Below are 15,510 nucleotides of genomic sequence, written 5' to 3' on the forward strand. Positions count from 1 at the left end.
CTTATAAAATGTATAGAGGACTTCATTATAATCAAGTATTAGCAGCTGTTATTTCATTGTGTAAAAAGTAAATGCCACATTACACATACAAGATCTGGTTTTAGTGTTTTCTTGTTACATGTAAATATGTTTTTCACTGACAATTTCTCTGAGAATTATTAGGAGCAGACCTGGCTCATTGTGTTGAAAAATATTAAGCTGTAAATTTCCTGGTAAGGACAGATTTAGATCTCGACACATTATAAACCATCAGCACAATACATCATAGGATAACGCTTTTCCTCATGCCATAGGTGAAGTCAACATATTTTCTCTCTGTAACTCAAAGAGACTCTTGTTTTTCCCCTTTTTTTAAATGAATAGGTGTGATAAAGAGTCAATGTTTTTTAAATGAAATAATCACCCATTCATTGTGTTAAAGGAAAGACAGAAGAAAGGCGTCTCCACTTTTCCATAAGGCTCAGCCTCTGGAAAACATTTACAGTGAGAAACTAGCACAACCTAGATCTTCTGGATAGTCTTTCAAAGCACCATTACTCAGTCACCAGCCTGTCCCATTTCACTATTGTTGTTGTTGTTGAATGGTAGAATAATCTGAATGCTCATTAGGCCATTTATTTGGCCTTTATCATGGGTGGTAATACATAATCAGAGAGAGAAAGGATGCAACAGTGATTTGGGTGCTGGCCTGGGACTTGGGAAATTAGGGTTCAATTCCCTGCTCTACCATAGACTGTGTGACCTTGGGCAATTCAAAGATTGTACTAACTATGAACACTACAAGCATGTATTTGACACCTTTATAATCAAGACCACAACAAATGGCTTTCTAGACCAAAGTACAACTATTGAGACAGGCCTTATAAACCACACAATGGAGTCAGAATGCGTTCTGTGAAAAGGAACTGCTAGAAGGAGAACCAGTGCAGATCAAACTGAAAGAAGGGGAGCATACGTGTGCATTCAGAAAGGTCTAGAGGGTGCCAGTCTGTTACCTGGAGTTCTTTCAACCCAAAGCTCTTGGTAACTTTTACTCTGTGTGAGGTGGTGTCAGGAAATAAATCGGGGAGAAATGGCCGTCCAACCGATAGATGGCTGGCACAAACAGAACAACACAAGAGTGCTTTCACTTAAAACTAAACTTTACTTAGTCTCAAGCACTTATACACACGTCAGCAACAGGTTAGTCAGCAACCCCCAACCCTTGATAATTACCAAAGCTGAGTGTGGCTCTCAAGTGACACAGCAGCAGCCCGTCTGCCAGTGGGGAACACAAGATGCATCCAGAGGGAGAGTCCAGTCCTAGAGAGTCCCACCACCTCAAACTTTTCCTCCTTATTTATATATGAGTAATAGAATGACATGTCCCTTAAAGCAAACTTGTTAAGTAAGCAGTTTCAATGGCCAAGCGAGAGGTTCCTTCTGATTATTGATGAACCAGGTGTGGGTTTTTCCAGAGTTTTCAGCTTTGAGGCCCCAATAGACATTCCTAGGGCACACCCTGCTCTTCTAAAATGCTTGTATCAGCAACTTCAACACAATTCTTATCAGGAAGGACGCGGGGGGTCAAGCTGCCCTCTCTGTGGCACTCAACCCCGCCCCCCAACTTGGTTAAACTGAGACTGCTGAATGGCCAATTTACAGCCTGCTGATTTGGCTGCTTTTAGCAATAAGCCACAGTGGTTTCAGGCACTTCACTGGTTTGCCAAAGTCTCCCCGTACAAGTCCTGCAGCTACCCAAGTGAAGAAACAAACTGGGTAAGATGGAGTGGTGGCCGGGCATAGGGCAGTACCTAAAACATAGGAGGGAATCATGAGAGTCTCGAAGGACACAAGTGAAGAATATCTCATGCTCCCAGCATTACACAATGGACCTCAGAAAAGAAGAGCACTAGCTATTTTCTTGTGAAGAAAAAAACCATATCTGTCTAACAGTCAATGGCTATTTTTCTAAATTTGTAGAAATTCTGTACCTCACCTTGACCCACAAGATCACATCATAGAAAAGCTAGTACATTTTTTCTCATTTCAACATTCTTGCAAACAGCTACTGACAATGGGCCACCTATTCACCAGTTCTGACTTCCCAAGCTTCTGGAGAGCGTAAATTTTCAAGCATATTACTTCCATTCCCCATCAGCCCCAATGGAATGGACTGGTGAAGAGAGCCATACAGATGGCTAAGAGAAATATACAACAAACAGGATTGATGATAGCTCTCTTGAGCTATAGGGTAACCCCCACAACACTCACCAGAGTAAGCCCAACTGCATATCGGTGGTCAGATTAGAAGAACTCTACCAACCTTAGAGGTAAATCATCCTGAATAACCTCATAACTAGGTCCCTACCAAATTCATGCTGCATTTGGTCAATTTCCTGGTCATAGGATTTTTAAAATATTAAATTTCATAATTTCAACTACTGAAGTCGGAAATTTCATGGTGTTGTAATTGTAGGGGTCCTGACCCAAAAAGGAGTTGTGTGTGTATGTGTGGGGTAGGGGGAGGGTTGCAAGGCTATTGTAGGGGGTTGTGGTACTGCTACACTTACTTCTCTGCTGCTGCAGGTGCTGGCGCTGCCTTCAGAGCTGGGTGGCCAGAGAGTGGCGGCTGCTGGTCGGGAGCCCAGCTCTAAAGCCAGAGCCACTGCCAGCAGCAGTGCAGAAGTAAGGATGCCATGGTACGGCATTGCCACCCTTACTTCTGCACTGCTGCTGGTGGGGTGCTGCCTTCAGAGCTGGGCACCTGGCCAGCCGCCCCCGCTCTTTGGCTGCCCAACTCTGAAGGCAGTGCAGAAGTAAGGGTGGCAATACCATGATCCCCCCTAAAATAACCTTGTAACCCCTCTGCAACTTCCTTTCGGGTCAGGACCCCCAATTTGAGAAACTCTGGTCTCCCCCATGAAATCTGTATACTAAAGGGTAAAAGCACACAAAAGACCAGATTTCACGGTCCATGACGTGTTTTTCATGGCCATGAATTTGGCAGGGTCGGCCCATAATGTAACGGATCTCAGTCTTCCTCCTTTAACTGTTAGAATGCAGCCTGCATCTTACCCAGACTTAAACCAGGAGACAATCTCAATAAAACAGAACGAGGAAAAATATAGTAAACCAGCTGTTATCACTGAATGCAGCTACAGCTCAAGATTCTACAAAATTGAGAGTGATCAAGGTATTCAGTACAGAAGAAAGAGGCAGCATCATAATGTGGTTCCAACCCAGTTGAACTGACACATGGTCCTACTAGCAATGGTTCTGATACCACAGCCTCCATGAGGAGAGCTGAGAAGGATCATTGAACCGGAATCTCTTTCGTTCAGTTTGATAATCCAAGTAAATCAACAAGACAAAACTATCCATCATGCCCGATCATGATCAGACTTGGATGAGAGGTGAAGCTATTGCCTCATTTGAATGCACCATTTTCTGTTAAATCTTGCTAGAGATTGTTTATGCTGAAAAAAAAGGTGAAGGAGATTTCATGCTATAAGCCCTGTTACTTTAAATCTTGAAGGAAGCAAGGTAGAAGGGGAAGGAGAAAGCTCTGAACAGAAGCTCTACAGTGAAGCAGAGTGAAGGAAAGAGACAGATTAGTTTTAGAGATAATATTGTTTTCCTTATTTTAGTAAAGTTCCTGGATCAGAGTTTGAAAAAAGCAACAGTTCCTGTGATACTTACTATTGTCACTTGATTTGAGGTGGATGAACACAATAAATGGTTCCTGTTACAAATCAATTAACAGTGAAGGTGAGTTAACGCAGTGGCTCTCCCACAACTCTCTCAATTTCTATATGATATTCATGTTGATCTACAGAGCTGCAATTCTCTTACATACTCATGCATACCTCTTCAAGTTAGTCAAGTACAGTAGAAGTCAATAGCTACAGATTCATTCCATTTCTTACAAGGGCTGAAAATTTCAAAAACAAGGTAGAGAGAAATTACAAAGTTTACAGTCAAACGCTTTTCACCTACACTATCCATATAAGGAATGCATGACACATCAGCTCGCTCTCAAGAAAAAGAGAGAGAGGGGGACAGAGATCTAATGGGGGGTATTTTTGAAATTTGAATGTTTCAATTCTGCCTGCAGCTCAGCAGATGAAAGAAGTCACTTTCATGTATTTCTCACCAGCATCCATTTCAGAACAAGAGGGTCAGAATGGGAAGTCACAGCATGAGAACCAGACAGAAAGAAGATGATGGAGAAGAAAACAAAATCTCTGTCTTGTGCTTAACACCCACTGCTGTTATTTAGACTGAAATATCAACCATCAGGATTATATTGTATTTACATAATCAGCCCATTTCACTTACACCAGAAGTACATGAACATGAATAATAACAGCAGTGAGACAAAATCACTTGTGAGATAGTGATCTTGACTGGGAGCACCGAAAAAACGGTTACTTACTTTTCATAACTGTTTTTCTTTGAGATGTGTTGTTTCTCATGTCCATTCCATTCTAGGTGTGTGCGCGCCCACATGCACAGTTGTCGGAGACTTCTGCCTTAGAGGTATCCATAGAGTTGGCTGTGGTGCTCTCTGGAGTGCTGTGCTCATGCGTCAGTATATCAGGTGCTACCAGCCCTATACCTTCTCAGTTCCTTCTTATCAGCAACTCCAACAGAGGACTAGGGGGGGGCGGGAAATGGAATGGACATGAGCAACACATCTTGAAGAACAACAGTTACGAAAGGTAAGTAACCATTTTTTCTTCAAGTGCTTGCTATGTCGATTCCATTCTAGGTGACTCACAAGCTCTATCCCTGGGGTGGGCTTGGAGTTTACAGACGTGCGGCTTGTAATACTGCTCTACTGAAGATAGCATCATCTTGGGTTTGCTGGGTAAGCGCGTAGTGAGATGTGAATGTGTGAATGGACGACCAGGTGGCAGCCCTGTAGATATCTGGAATTGGCACATGGGCCAGGAAGGCTGCCAATGAGGCTTGAGCTCTAGTTGAGTGGGCAGTTACAGTCGCTGTTGGAGGCACCTTCGCCTGATCATAGCAAAATCATATGCAGGCGGTGATCTAAGATGAGATTCTCTGGGTGGACACTGGACAACCTTTCATCTTATCTGCCACTGCGACAAACAGCTGCGTCGACTTGCGAAATGGTGTGATCCTCTTGATGTAAAAGGCTAGCGGTCTCCTTACATCCAGGAAATGCAACCTACATTCCTCCTCAGACTTATGAGGCTTTGGGATGAAGACTGGCAAAAATATGTCCTGGCTCATGTGAAATTGCGAAACCACCTTGGGCAGGAAAGGCAGATGTGTTCGCAGCTGGACCTTGTCCTTGAAGAACACCATATAGTGCAGCTCTGAAGTAAGTGCCTTAATCTCAGAGATCCTTTGGGCAGAAGTTATCACCACCAGGAATGACACCTTCCAGGAGAACAGAAGAAGGGAACAGGATGCCAATTGCTCGAAGGCGGCTTCCATGAACTGCACAAGAACCAGATTCAGGTCCCACAGAGGGACTGGGTCCTGGACTTGTGGGTAAAGTCGCTTCAGACCTTTCAAGAACCAGACTGTCACGTTATGAGCGAAGACCGACCTGCCCTGGAATGAAGGATGAAAGGCTGATATGGCAGCCAAATGGACCTTCATTGATGAAAGGGACAAGCCCTGGAACTTGAGGTGCATAAGGTAGTCCAGGATCTACAGTAGCGAGGCCTTCTCAGGCCTAACCCCTTGGGCCGAGGCCCAGCATGTGAATAGTTTCAATTTGGCCACATAGGTTGCTCTAGTGGAGGGCTTTCTGCTACCCTGTAGGACCTGCCTGATGCAGGCCAAGCACACCTGCTCTTCAGCAGTTAACCATGCAGCAACTAAGCTGTTAGGTGCAGCGCTGCTAGATTTGACTGCAGGAGCCTGCCGTGATTCTGGGACAGGAGATCCTGCCAGAGGAGCAGCTGCATCGGGGTTGTCACCTACAGGACCATCAGTGTGCCGAACCAGTGTTGGTGAGGCCAACCCAGGGCCATCAGGATAACCTTGTCCTTGTCCTACTTGATCTTCATGCGGACTCTGTGAAACAAAGACACTGGTGAGAAAGTGTACATTAGAGCCCCTGACCATGGGAGTAGGAAGGCGTCGAACAAGGATCACCTTTTGATCCCCCGAAATGAGCAGAAAAGGTGACTTTCCTGTTCTGACGAATTGCGAACAAGTCCACCTGGGAAAATCCCCACTTTCGGAAGATCCTGCTGATCACCTCGGGGTGGACTGACCATTCATGGTGAGACGAGAAGGCTCTGCTGAGGCAATCTGCTAATACATTCCTGATTCCGGGGAGGTGTGTTACCATGAGATGAATGGCATGCTGAACACAGAAGTCCCAGAGCTTCAGGGCTTCCTGGCAGAGGGCTGACAACCTAGCTCTGCCTTGCTTGTTGATATAAAACATCATGGCGGTGTTGTCCATCAGGACTTGAACCACTTTGCCTTGTAAGTGGGACCAAGAAACCTGTCAGGCCAAGAGAACAGCCCTGAGATCCCTGACATTTATGTAGGGGGAGCGGTGAATCCCCAACCAGTGGCCTTGTGTACTGAGCTCACCCAGGTGGGCTCCCCAGCCCAGGTCTGAGGCATTGGAAACCAGAGTTAGTGATGGGGACAGGGTCAGGAAGGGAACTCCCTGCAACACCGATGCGGGGTCCAACCACAAGCCAGTAATGACTGGATGTGGTCCAGCACCTTGACTACCAAGCCCAAGTTGTGCCTGTTGGGGATGTAGACCGATGCCAACCATGCCTGCAGCAGCCGGAGATGGAGCAGGGCACAACGGACCACATAAGTACAGGCAGCCATGTGGCCTAGCAACTTTAAGCAAGTGCGGGCAGTGGTGAGCGAGTGGCCCCTTACATGGGAGATCACATTCGATATTGCTCAGAAATGGGCCTCCGTAAGGAAGACTCTGGCCTGCGTGGAGTCGAGGACTGCCCCAATAAACTCTATTAGTTGCACTGGTATGAGGGTCCATTTCTTTTTGTTTGCTAACAGACCCAGATCGCGATAGGTGGAATGCACTAGATCAAGACTGTTTTACACTTGATCCCATGACCTGCCCTTGATGAGCCAATCGTCAAGATACGGACAGACATGGACCCGCTGATGCCTCAGGTAAGAGGCTATCGGGGCCATACATTTTGTAAATACCTGCGGTAGCGAGGAGAGGCCAAAGGGAAGCACTGGAACTGGAAATGGCCCACCATAAAATGGAGGAACTGTCTGTGTCCTTGGAAAAATTATATCACCCCAAAAGAGCCTGGTGGCTCGTGACTCGGAATTGGAGACTGGCCATGGAATATATTTCCCCCCTGAAAACGTACAGTCTCTTGGCCTCCTTATTTTTGGGGGTGGAACTAGAATGGCCTTGCTTGTCTTGTTGGCCGCTGAAAGAACCAACGACCCCAGGGGCGGGTGAGTGTATAAGTATTCAAACTCCTTGTAGGTACAAAAAACTTTTTCTCAGTCCTCTTGGAAGTGGGTGGGACTGAGGACAGGGTTTGCCAGAGGGCTTTGGCAATCTTCAGGACCCCTTCGTGCACCAGGAGCACGACACATGTGGGGGTGGATGCAGAGAGCATATTAAAGTGTCTGATTGCTCTGCCATCTCTTCTACCTCTAGGCCTAAGTTAGTGGCCACCCTTCAGAGCAGGGCTTGATGCTCCTTAAAGTCATCTGGTGGGCTAGCACAAGTGGGTCCTGCCACAGCCTCATGTGGAGAGGATGAGGACAACTAAACCACCCAACTCATGTGGGGAAAGGGGTTCTCGGGGTGGGCACCTGTCCTTCCACGTCTGCTTGTGCTTTGTGCTCCAAGCCCAGTGCCATTGGTGCAGTTTGGTGCTTGTCCAATGTGGTGACTGACATTTGGTGAGATGGGGGCATCAACAGCCTCAGGAGACCAGACATGACGATGCTGTCTTGGCGAAGGGCTGAACTCCCTCTCCATGCCAGAGGAATTCTCCTCCAGTGACCATGGCGGGGCTGTCGACACCTCAGTTTGGCACCTTGAGAAGGCAGACCAGTGCCGGGAGTAGGGGGAGGGGCGCCATGTTGGGGAACATCCCTGTGGTTTAGGCGACAGTGATCGTCGGTGTGGAGAGGGTCAGCGTGTAGATGACCGGTACCGATCATATAGTGACCGGCGGTTCCCTCTGGGCGAGTCTTGACGTGAGGGCAGAGACCAGGAGTGTGGCGACAAAGAGCTCTGCAGCATTCACTCACCTTCTGGGAGGCTTTCTTGGCTGGCTTGCCCTCGTAGGGAGTCTTTGCCGGGTCCATCGCTGCACGCGGTGCTGACTGTGATAGGAGAGTCCTTTGCTCTCTGGGCGTCGGGAGATGGGAAGGCATTGACTCCACCATCAGGCTGGGTCCCCTACCACTCCCCAGAGTTGGTGGCGGATCCCTTAGGGGGGGTAAAAGGTCCCCTCATGGACGTGTGACCTTGTGGCTTCAGCATGGGTGGGCAGCCTGAACAGAGTCCTTTACCCAATGCCTCTTGCTCGGTGCCAGGACCCACTTCTTAGACATCTTCTTGGGCATCAGCAAAGGGGATCGGTGCCAGGTAGAGCCCAGTGCTTGGGGTGCGCTATGCACCGAGGCCAAAGTGCTGGGCGTTGTGTCCGAGTGGGACAGCTCCGAGGCTGGGCGGAGAGTGGCCTCCCTGAGGAGGGCCCTCAAGGGAATATCGCATTTTTTTTGTGTCCTGGGATGAAAGTTCTTACAGATGCGACACTTTTCTTTGACATGGGTTTCCCCCAGGCACTTCAGACAGCTGTCATGTGGATCACTGACAGGTAGGCCTATTACAGTCAGTGCAGGGCTTAAAACCCAGTGACAGGGGCATGCCCTGCCTGGGGCAAAGTCCCTGCTGGGACCCTGACTAACTACAGTACTTAACAGCTACTTACTAACTAATCTACAATAAACAAAACTATTTACAGCTGGAATACAAAGTCAAAAGGGAAAGAAACCGCTGGCCACTTGCGAGGCCAGGGACAGAGGCGCACCGACCAACCACCATGGATGGTAAGAAGGATCTGAGAGGGCGTAGGGCCGGCGATGCCTGATATACTGACACATGAGTACAGACTCCAGAGGGCACCACAGCCAACCCTACGGATACCACGAAGGTAAAAGTCTCCCAACAACTGTGCACGTGGGCACGCACACACCTAGAATGGAATAGACATGAGCAAGAACTCAAAGAAGAGTAGAGTAGTCCCGAGGAAACAGATTGTGAAGAGAAAATGAAGGAAGAGGTATTGTAAAATTCCCCAGTACTTTGGCAGAAGAAGGGCAGCTCATTTTATTTAGGATAAAAAGGAAAAAAAATCAGTTGCTTCAGAGTCATTGTTGTGTGCATTGATATTACAATTATGCTTTTCTTCTCTCCTCCCCTTCCCGCCTATTTGTCACAACCACTTGCTGCACCATGCCTTACATTAGACTGACGAGGTGAATGAGGGAATATATTTTTTTGGACCAACGTCTTTTGGTGAGAGAGAAGCTTTTGAGCTACAGAGCTCTTCTTCCGGTCTGGGATAGGTACTCAGAGTGTCACAGCTAAATACAAGGTGGAAGAGATTGTTTAGTGTAAGTAGCTAACACACCGCCTGAGGGACCATTCCAGGTGAAGTGAAATTAGATTATAAAATCTTTGAGGCAGGGACTATGTCTTCCCATGTGTATTTGTATAGCATTCAACACAGTGGAGCCCTGATCCTGGTAGGAGTGTCTCGGGTCTTACGGCAATACAAAATTAATGAATAAATTACATTTATTAATAATAAGCACAGTTCTCCCCTCTTTTCAGTTCAAAACCCACAATCTAGTCAGTTATGTAAAATCTTGACAAGGAATGAACCTGTTTTCACAGAAGCCTGTACCACATGCAGGTGCTCAGGACCTCCTGGGATCTGGCCCAAAATGCATCCCTTTTAGGAGTATAAGCAAGGTTTGAAATAAGTTCTCTCCTTTTGAGGTATAAGGAGAACAGTTTCCTCCTTACTTGAGCCTGACCTCTCCCCTACCAGACTACTACTGCTTGCTTGCTTCTAGCTCCTAGCAGCTATGTCCGACAGGTTGTTGAGCCCAGCTGCATGTGCTCCAGACAGTAGAATCCTTCCCTGTCTGCATCAACATCATAGAATCATAGAATATCAGGGTTGGAAGGGACCTCAGGAGGTCATCTAGTCCAACCCCCTGCTCAAAGCAGGATCAATCCCCAATTTTTGCCCCAGATCCCTAAATGGCACCCTCAAGGATTGAACTCACAACCCTGGGTTTAGCAGGCCAATGCTCAAACCACTGAGCTATCCCTCCCCCCCATCCCTGCGGAACTGAAAAGGAAAGAATCTCTGCAAGGGCTGTCAATTGAAGCTTAGGCCCAATGGTCTATGCTCCCACTCACAGATATATCCTGTGAACATGGAGGAGAAACTCTGCATCGTTCCCCTTTGCTTTTCCCCAGATCATTGAAGCTGAACATGGGGCTTGCCCTCTTCAACAAACCAGAATCAACTCCCCAGCCATGCAGTTCTAGCACCCCACTGTGTCCCTCAGGTCCCATTGCTAAAGATGGATTCCATTGTACAGAGGATGCCTCATCGTTATGTTAGGCAGCCTGAATTTGTATCACCTTTTCAGCAGATTCCACACAGAGATATTGCAAAGAAAAGGGTCTGAAAGGCAAGAAAAACAATGTGCATCTCCCCCCAAACCTGCCTCCTCTCTGGCTGCTCCCTGCTCCCATAAAGATTTACAACCCCATGGAGGACATCTGCAACGGAAGGTATCGTGCGGCAGAGACTGCTGATACCTGCTTCTGCCTGGACATGAGGAGAGCTGTGACTAGAGAGCCCTCTCTGCATTCACATCCAGGCTCAGGCCAGCCTGGAGCGCTGATCTTCTGACTGATTCAGTTCTACTATGGATGGGCTCCAAAGAAAGTTTCTGCTAGGTTAGCACTATAGTGCCTTTGTCATAGAGTTTAAAACAGGTAACCAGGGAGTTAACCAATAAATGAAATCCTGGGGGTTCTGAGTAGGGTAAAAAAGGAGAAAAAGGGGAAACGGAGAATTAAGAAGTGATCTTCCATAATCCCTCTGATGATTTAATGCTATTTGTTACCAACCAAATAAATAAAATACCCCCCCCCACACAAACATCTGGAATGAATGTAATGTAGTGTAATATAACACTGTATCTGTATAGCGTTTTAGCTCCAGATAAAGGGAGTAAGGCTTTCTCTTATACATGGCTGAGTACAACAAATATCTAATAGTAGTTATAATCACAATGCATATTTTAAAAATATTAAATATGCATTCTTGGCCTTTTGTTTTACACAGAAGTAAAAGAAAGCAAGAAGAGAGTCAACAAGCCTTTCAGAGGTTATTTTCCATAACAGACACATATATCCAGTATTACCATTAACTGATATCTGATAATTATGCAGAGAAATATCTAATACCAGTCAAGTAAAATGGGTGAGAGTGTTGAAAATCTTGCTCTGAAGCTGAAGTTTCCCAAGTAGCGCAGTAAATGGATATACTTGAAGTATGTATAAATGGTAGCTGATCTCAAAGTTTGGCCACCGCATTCATGATATTCTTTAGTGTTTGCATATAATTGTTGCATAAGGTTTACTCTGTTTCAACATCCTTTCATGTTGTTGCAAAATGTTAAATTTTTATTATGTGAATACTGTCATTGTCTCTTAGCAATATAGGTTGAAGAATTCAGCCAGGATTCCTGTTTTTGCTTCTTTTTTTGAAGTGAGAGGAGAGTGAATACACACACACAATATCTAGCTATATCTATCTATCTCCATCTATATCACTATGGTGCCATACAATAAGTTAGAAAACATGAAGAAAAAGAGACATCTTCATCTGATCATTTGACTGATGTCACTAAGGTTGCTTGCCACTCTGAAATAAACTAGTATCTAAAAGAAACAGGGATTACTTTGTATACTGACTATAGTCATGACTGGTATTTCTATATTTCCCCCACTCCAAAGCTAGTATATCTTAGATGGTCTTTGCCAGGCTAGTAGCAGGTCTAAGGCCCTCCTAACCAAAGAAAAATCTCTGAATTCACTGTTTATCCATCATTTCTAAACGATTTAATTGGGGCATGAAAACTCTTTGTCTTGGCTCTGTGGTATTTCTCCTCCTCAGCGTGATTTATAAAACTAAGACGTATAACAACATAGATCAGCCTAGAACTTTGGCCTATCGTGTATTGTCTGTGAAATTCTTTTTCTCTCTTCCTGCACTTCCCTAGTGGTGCTGTAGATGAATGAGTGGATGTATTATCTGTGTATGTGTGTCTGTCATCCTCAGTGAGTGTCTCTGTTTCTGTCCTTGACTTACTTTTCTTTTTCTTCTTCTTTCTTTTTTCAATGTTTTTACAATGTCTCAGTACTAGTCAAACCCGCTCTGTTCAACACTATTCTTTTATACCTAAAACACTCATAATGCTATTCAGACAGCATGCATTTGTACAGAAGGAATACATACATACCGAGTGCTTACCACTGTGCAAAATGATGTGCTCCCAGAGATTTTTCCACATACTTCATGCACTGTTGTCCTTCACTTAAGTTAATAAATAAAAAGAAATATATCTCCCTTGCTTTTGAAAACTTGAAATAAGTTTGCGCAATTATCACTATTTGTCTTGTCAGATTCACAACTAATAAAAAAAATCTAGAGAGAAAACTGCATAGAATCAGACTTCTACAAGAAACTAACTTGAGCTGCCAGATGCTTCAAGAGTTGACAACAGAAACATGGTTTGACAGAGAAGAGGTTAGTAAATAAAAGCCAGAAAATCTACCTAGCTTGTCAGCATGCTAGTTAAGATACCCGGAGAGCATCTCAGATACTTGGTGAGAATTTTTCCATTGCACCTTACAGCCAAGGAAATTGCTTTTCCCTTGATTCCCCTGTTCCCCCTTTCCATATCCCTCAGGTGCACAAATGCCCTACCCTCTTGATCCTCACCTGTGCCCCATGCAGCCTCAGAGGTTGGGAGGCTTTGTCTGGGCAGGGGAAGAAATCCTTGGCCCCTTTAAAGATAAGTCTATGAGGGGGTGCAAAGGAGCAGGGCTCTATGGCTGATTGGTTGGAGAACCCAAGGGAACGACTTATAAGCCCTTCTTCCTGCCCAGGGGTGCCGTCCTTTGGTGGGAAGAAAAGCTGCCTCTCTTGGGATTGGAGAAGAGCTGGGTTTTGAGGCCTTGCTGCGGGCATCATGCTAATTGCTTTTTTAGGTCTCGGAAGGAATTTTTTCTCTCACTGCCTGATTGGCCTGGGTATTGTGGAGTTCATTCACCTGTCTCTCAGCAGCCCAGGGACCCACTGGGCAGGTTGTAAAATTAATTGTTCTTTCAACTTGACAGGAGCCCAGTGCAGTTCAGTAGGGTGTCTGGTTTTCTGATCAACTGGAATTGGAAGGGGATTAGGAGAAGGCATCTCCCAAAGAAGATGGGGAATGTGGTTGCGGCTCCTAATGTCCAGCACACTGTGCATACAATCCTCTCTTCCCCGGCCGCTTAACTGTTGTATGAGGGGAGGAGAGTGGGGTCCCAGCAACAGTGCTGGGACCACGTTAATGGGGTGGAGAGCTGATGGCAACCCTCCACCAGGTGGAACAGATTACAAAGGAAGGGTGACTTGCTCTGGACAAGGTACTGCCAGAGAAATGCCAGATATGTTACTTACTAAAGCTACCACCTACTTAAATCACATTCCTAGTGTCTTCTCTGTCTTCCTGCGGTGTCTGGTTCAAGGAGAATTCAGCAAAAGAGACAACTTGACATGTTACAGGATGTGGAAGGAGCACTGGAGTTTAATGGGTTCCAGGATAGCTCAGGTTATTTATTCAAAACATCAGCTCACTAGTGCAACACAAAATGGGGAATGCAGAAGAAAAACTCAAGGCCCAGACACAACACATGGAAAAACATGCTTAATAAAATGGAAATGATGTTTTCTATAAGCTCCATAAAAAAACCCAGAACTACCGAAGAAGCTTTTTATGAACTGATTCATTTGCTTGTTTCAAATACAAAATTTTGCTACCTGGTGAGTGCAATAACCTAAGTAAAATATTTTTCCTTTATCCATTCAGCCAAATGCCATTAGTTTTACTGTGTATTTTCATGTTAAATTACCTATTGCCATGAACATGAGAAGCACAGAATGCAAAGCTGTAATGGAGCAAGGTTGGGTCAATGACAGCACCATTTTCTGAATGGTCCATCAATTCATTAAGGTAGCAGAGATGGCGGTGACAGCCTCTCACACCATAACGAGCACAGTATTCATCTAATACGAAGACTTGGCCTGGACTAAACCAACCCTGGAAGAGAATGGGAAAAATACATTCTTTTAATTAATCAGGATTTTTCTCTTCATTGCTCTGCTTTTAAATCAACCCAGTAAAGGAGAAACAAAAGCAAATAACATTTTTGTGTGCATTACATAAACATTTCATACTAATCAAGTTGATGCTAATAACGTAGGAAATATATCAGAGGAGCTGGGCTCTAACAATAGTTCTCTTGAGAACTGCGACTGTCATGGGGTAACTCTTTGCAGTTCTTCAGCCTTAGTACTACTGTGAACCACACAGCTCAGAAAAAAATGCACTGATATGTCCATGATCCTGTACAGAATATAAAAATGTCACTGTCTGACAAATTATAACATACATTTAATAACAAACACCTCAAAGAGCTGGGATTTATTAATGTAATGAATGATAAACTAAAAAAAGAATTTTAGAAGCAAATGTTATAGTGCCTTTAGCAAGATGGTTAAAAAGACAAGTTTCAGGTGGCCAGTTCTTTGTGACTGCATACTTAATCTGAGAGAGATGAACCACAATTTGACTGCTTGTTCATCTTTCTTATATAACACGCTTCTGCATAACCATTTCAACATATATAGTGTTGTATTTATTCAAAAGATATACAACTAGATAGTTTATGGGACTACTCATGTGAGTAAGATGAGGAGGATTTGACCTTCAATTATGAACAGACATTCTGGTACATTACTTGGACTGGAACACTGAGAGCCTTTTGGAAATGGATTTGAGATGATCAGCCCAAAATTGCACCGACTGAGGAAGATGGGGGGCGGGGAGAGGAATGTCTTTGAGGGAAGGAAACCTGTATATTCTTTGAGCAAATTCAGACTGCAAAGAATGTGATTCCTGATTCAGAAAAAAAATCATCTGATTCATCTCATGATTTGGGGAAAGGTGTCAAAATAAACCTCCAAATACAACAGAAAAAGAGATATAAACATTGGGGTAGAAGATTGTGGCTGTGGTGGTAAGATAATATTTTTCTTTTTAAATAGCAAAACTTTTAACAGTGACACTTTTTTTCTTTTTTAATCATTAAAAGAGATCATTGAGGAACGTGTAAACTAAACTTTAATATTAAGACAATTTGAAAAAAACAAAAGA

At 44.8% G+C, this 15,510-nt stretch overlaps 1 protein-coding gene across 23 annotated transcripts in view; it reads right to left on the reverse strand.

Moving 5' to 3' along the window:
• The window catches only part of CADPS2 (calcium dependent secretion activator 2), a 585,486-nt gene that overhangs the window by 153,554 nt on the left and 416,422 nt on the right, over positions 1–15,510 (reverse strand). For all 23 annotated transcript variants that reach the window (XM_073328224.1, XM_073328216.1, XM_073328226.1 and 20 more), the window contains one exon: positions 14,207–14,394. In XM_073328224.1, coding sequence (XP_073184325.1) covers positions 14,207–14,394 — 188 coding nt within the window. The remainder of the gene's footprint in view (positions 1–14,206; positions 14,395–15,510) is intronic.

This window comes from Lepidochelys kempii, chromosome 1 (assembly GCF_965140265.1).
Source record: "Lepidochelys kempii isolate rLepKem1 chromosome 1, rLepKem1.hap2, whole genome shotgun sequence".
NCBI lineage: Eukaryota > Metazoa > Chordata > Testudines > Cheloniidae > Lepidochelys > Lepidochelys kempii.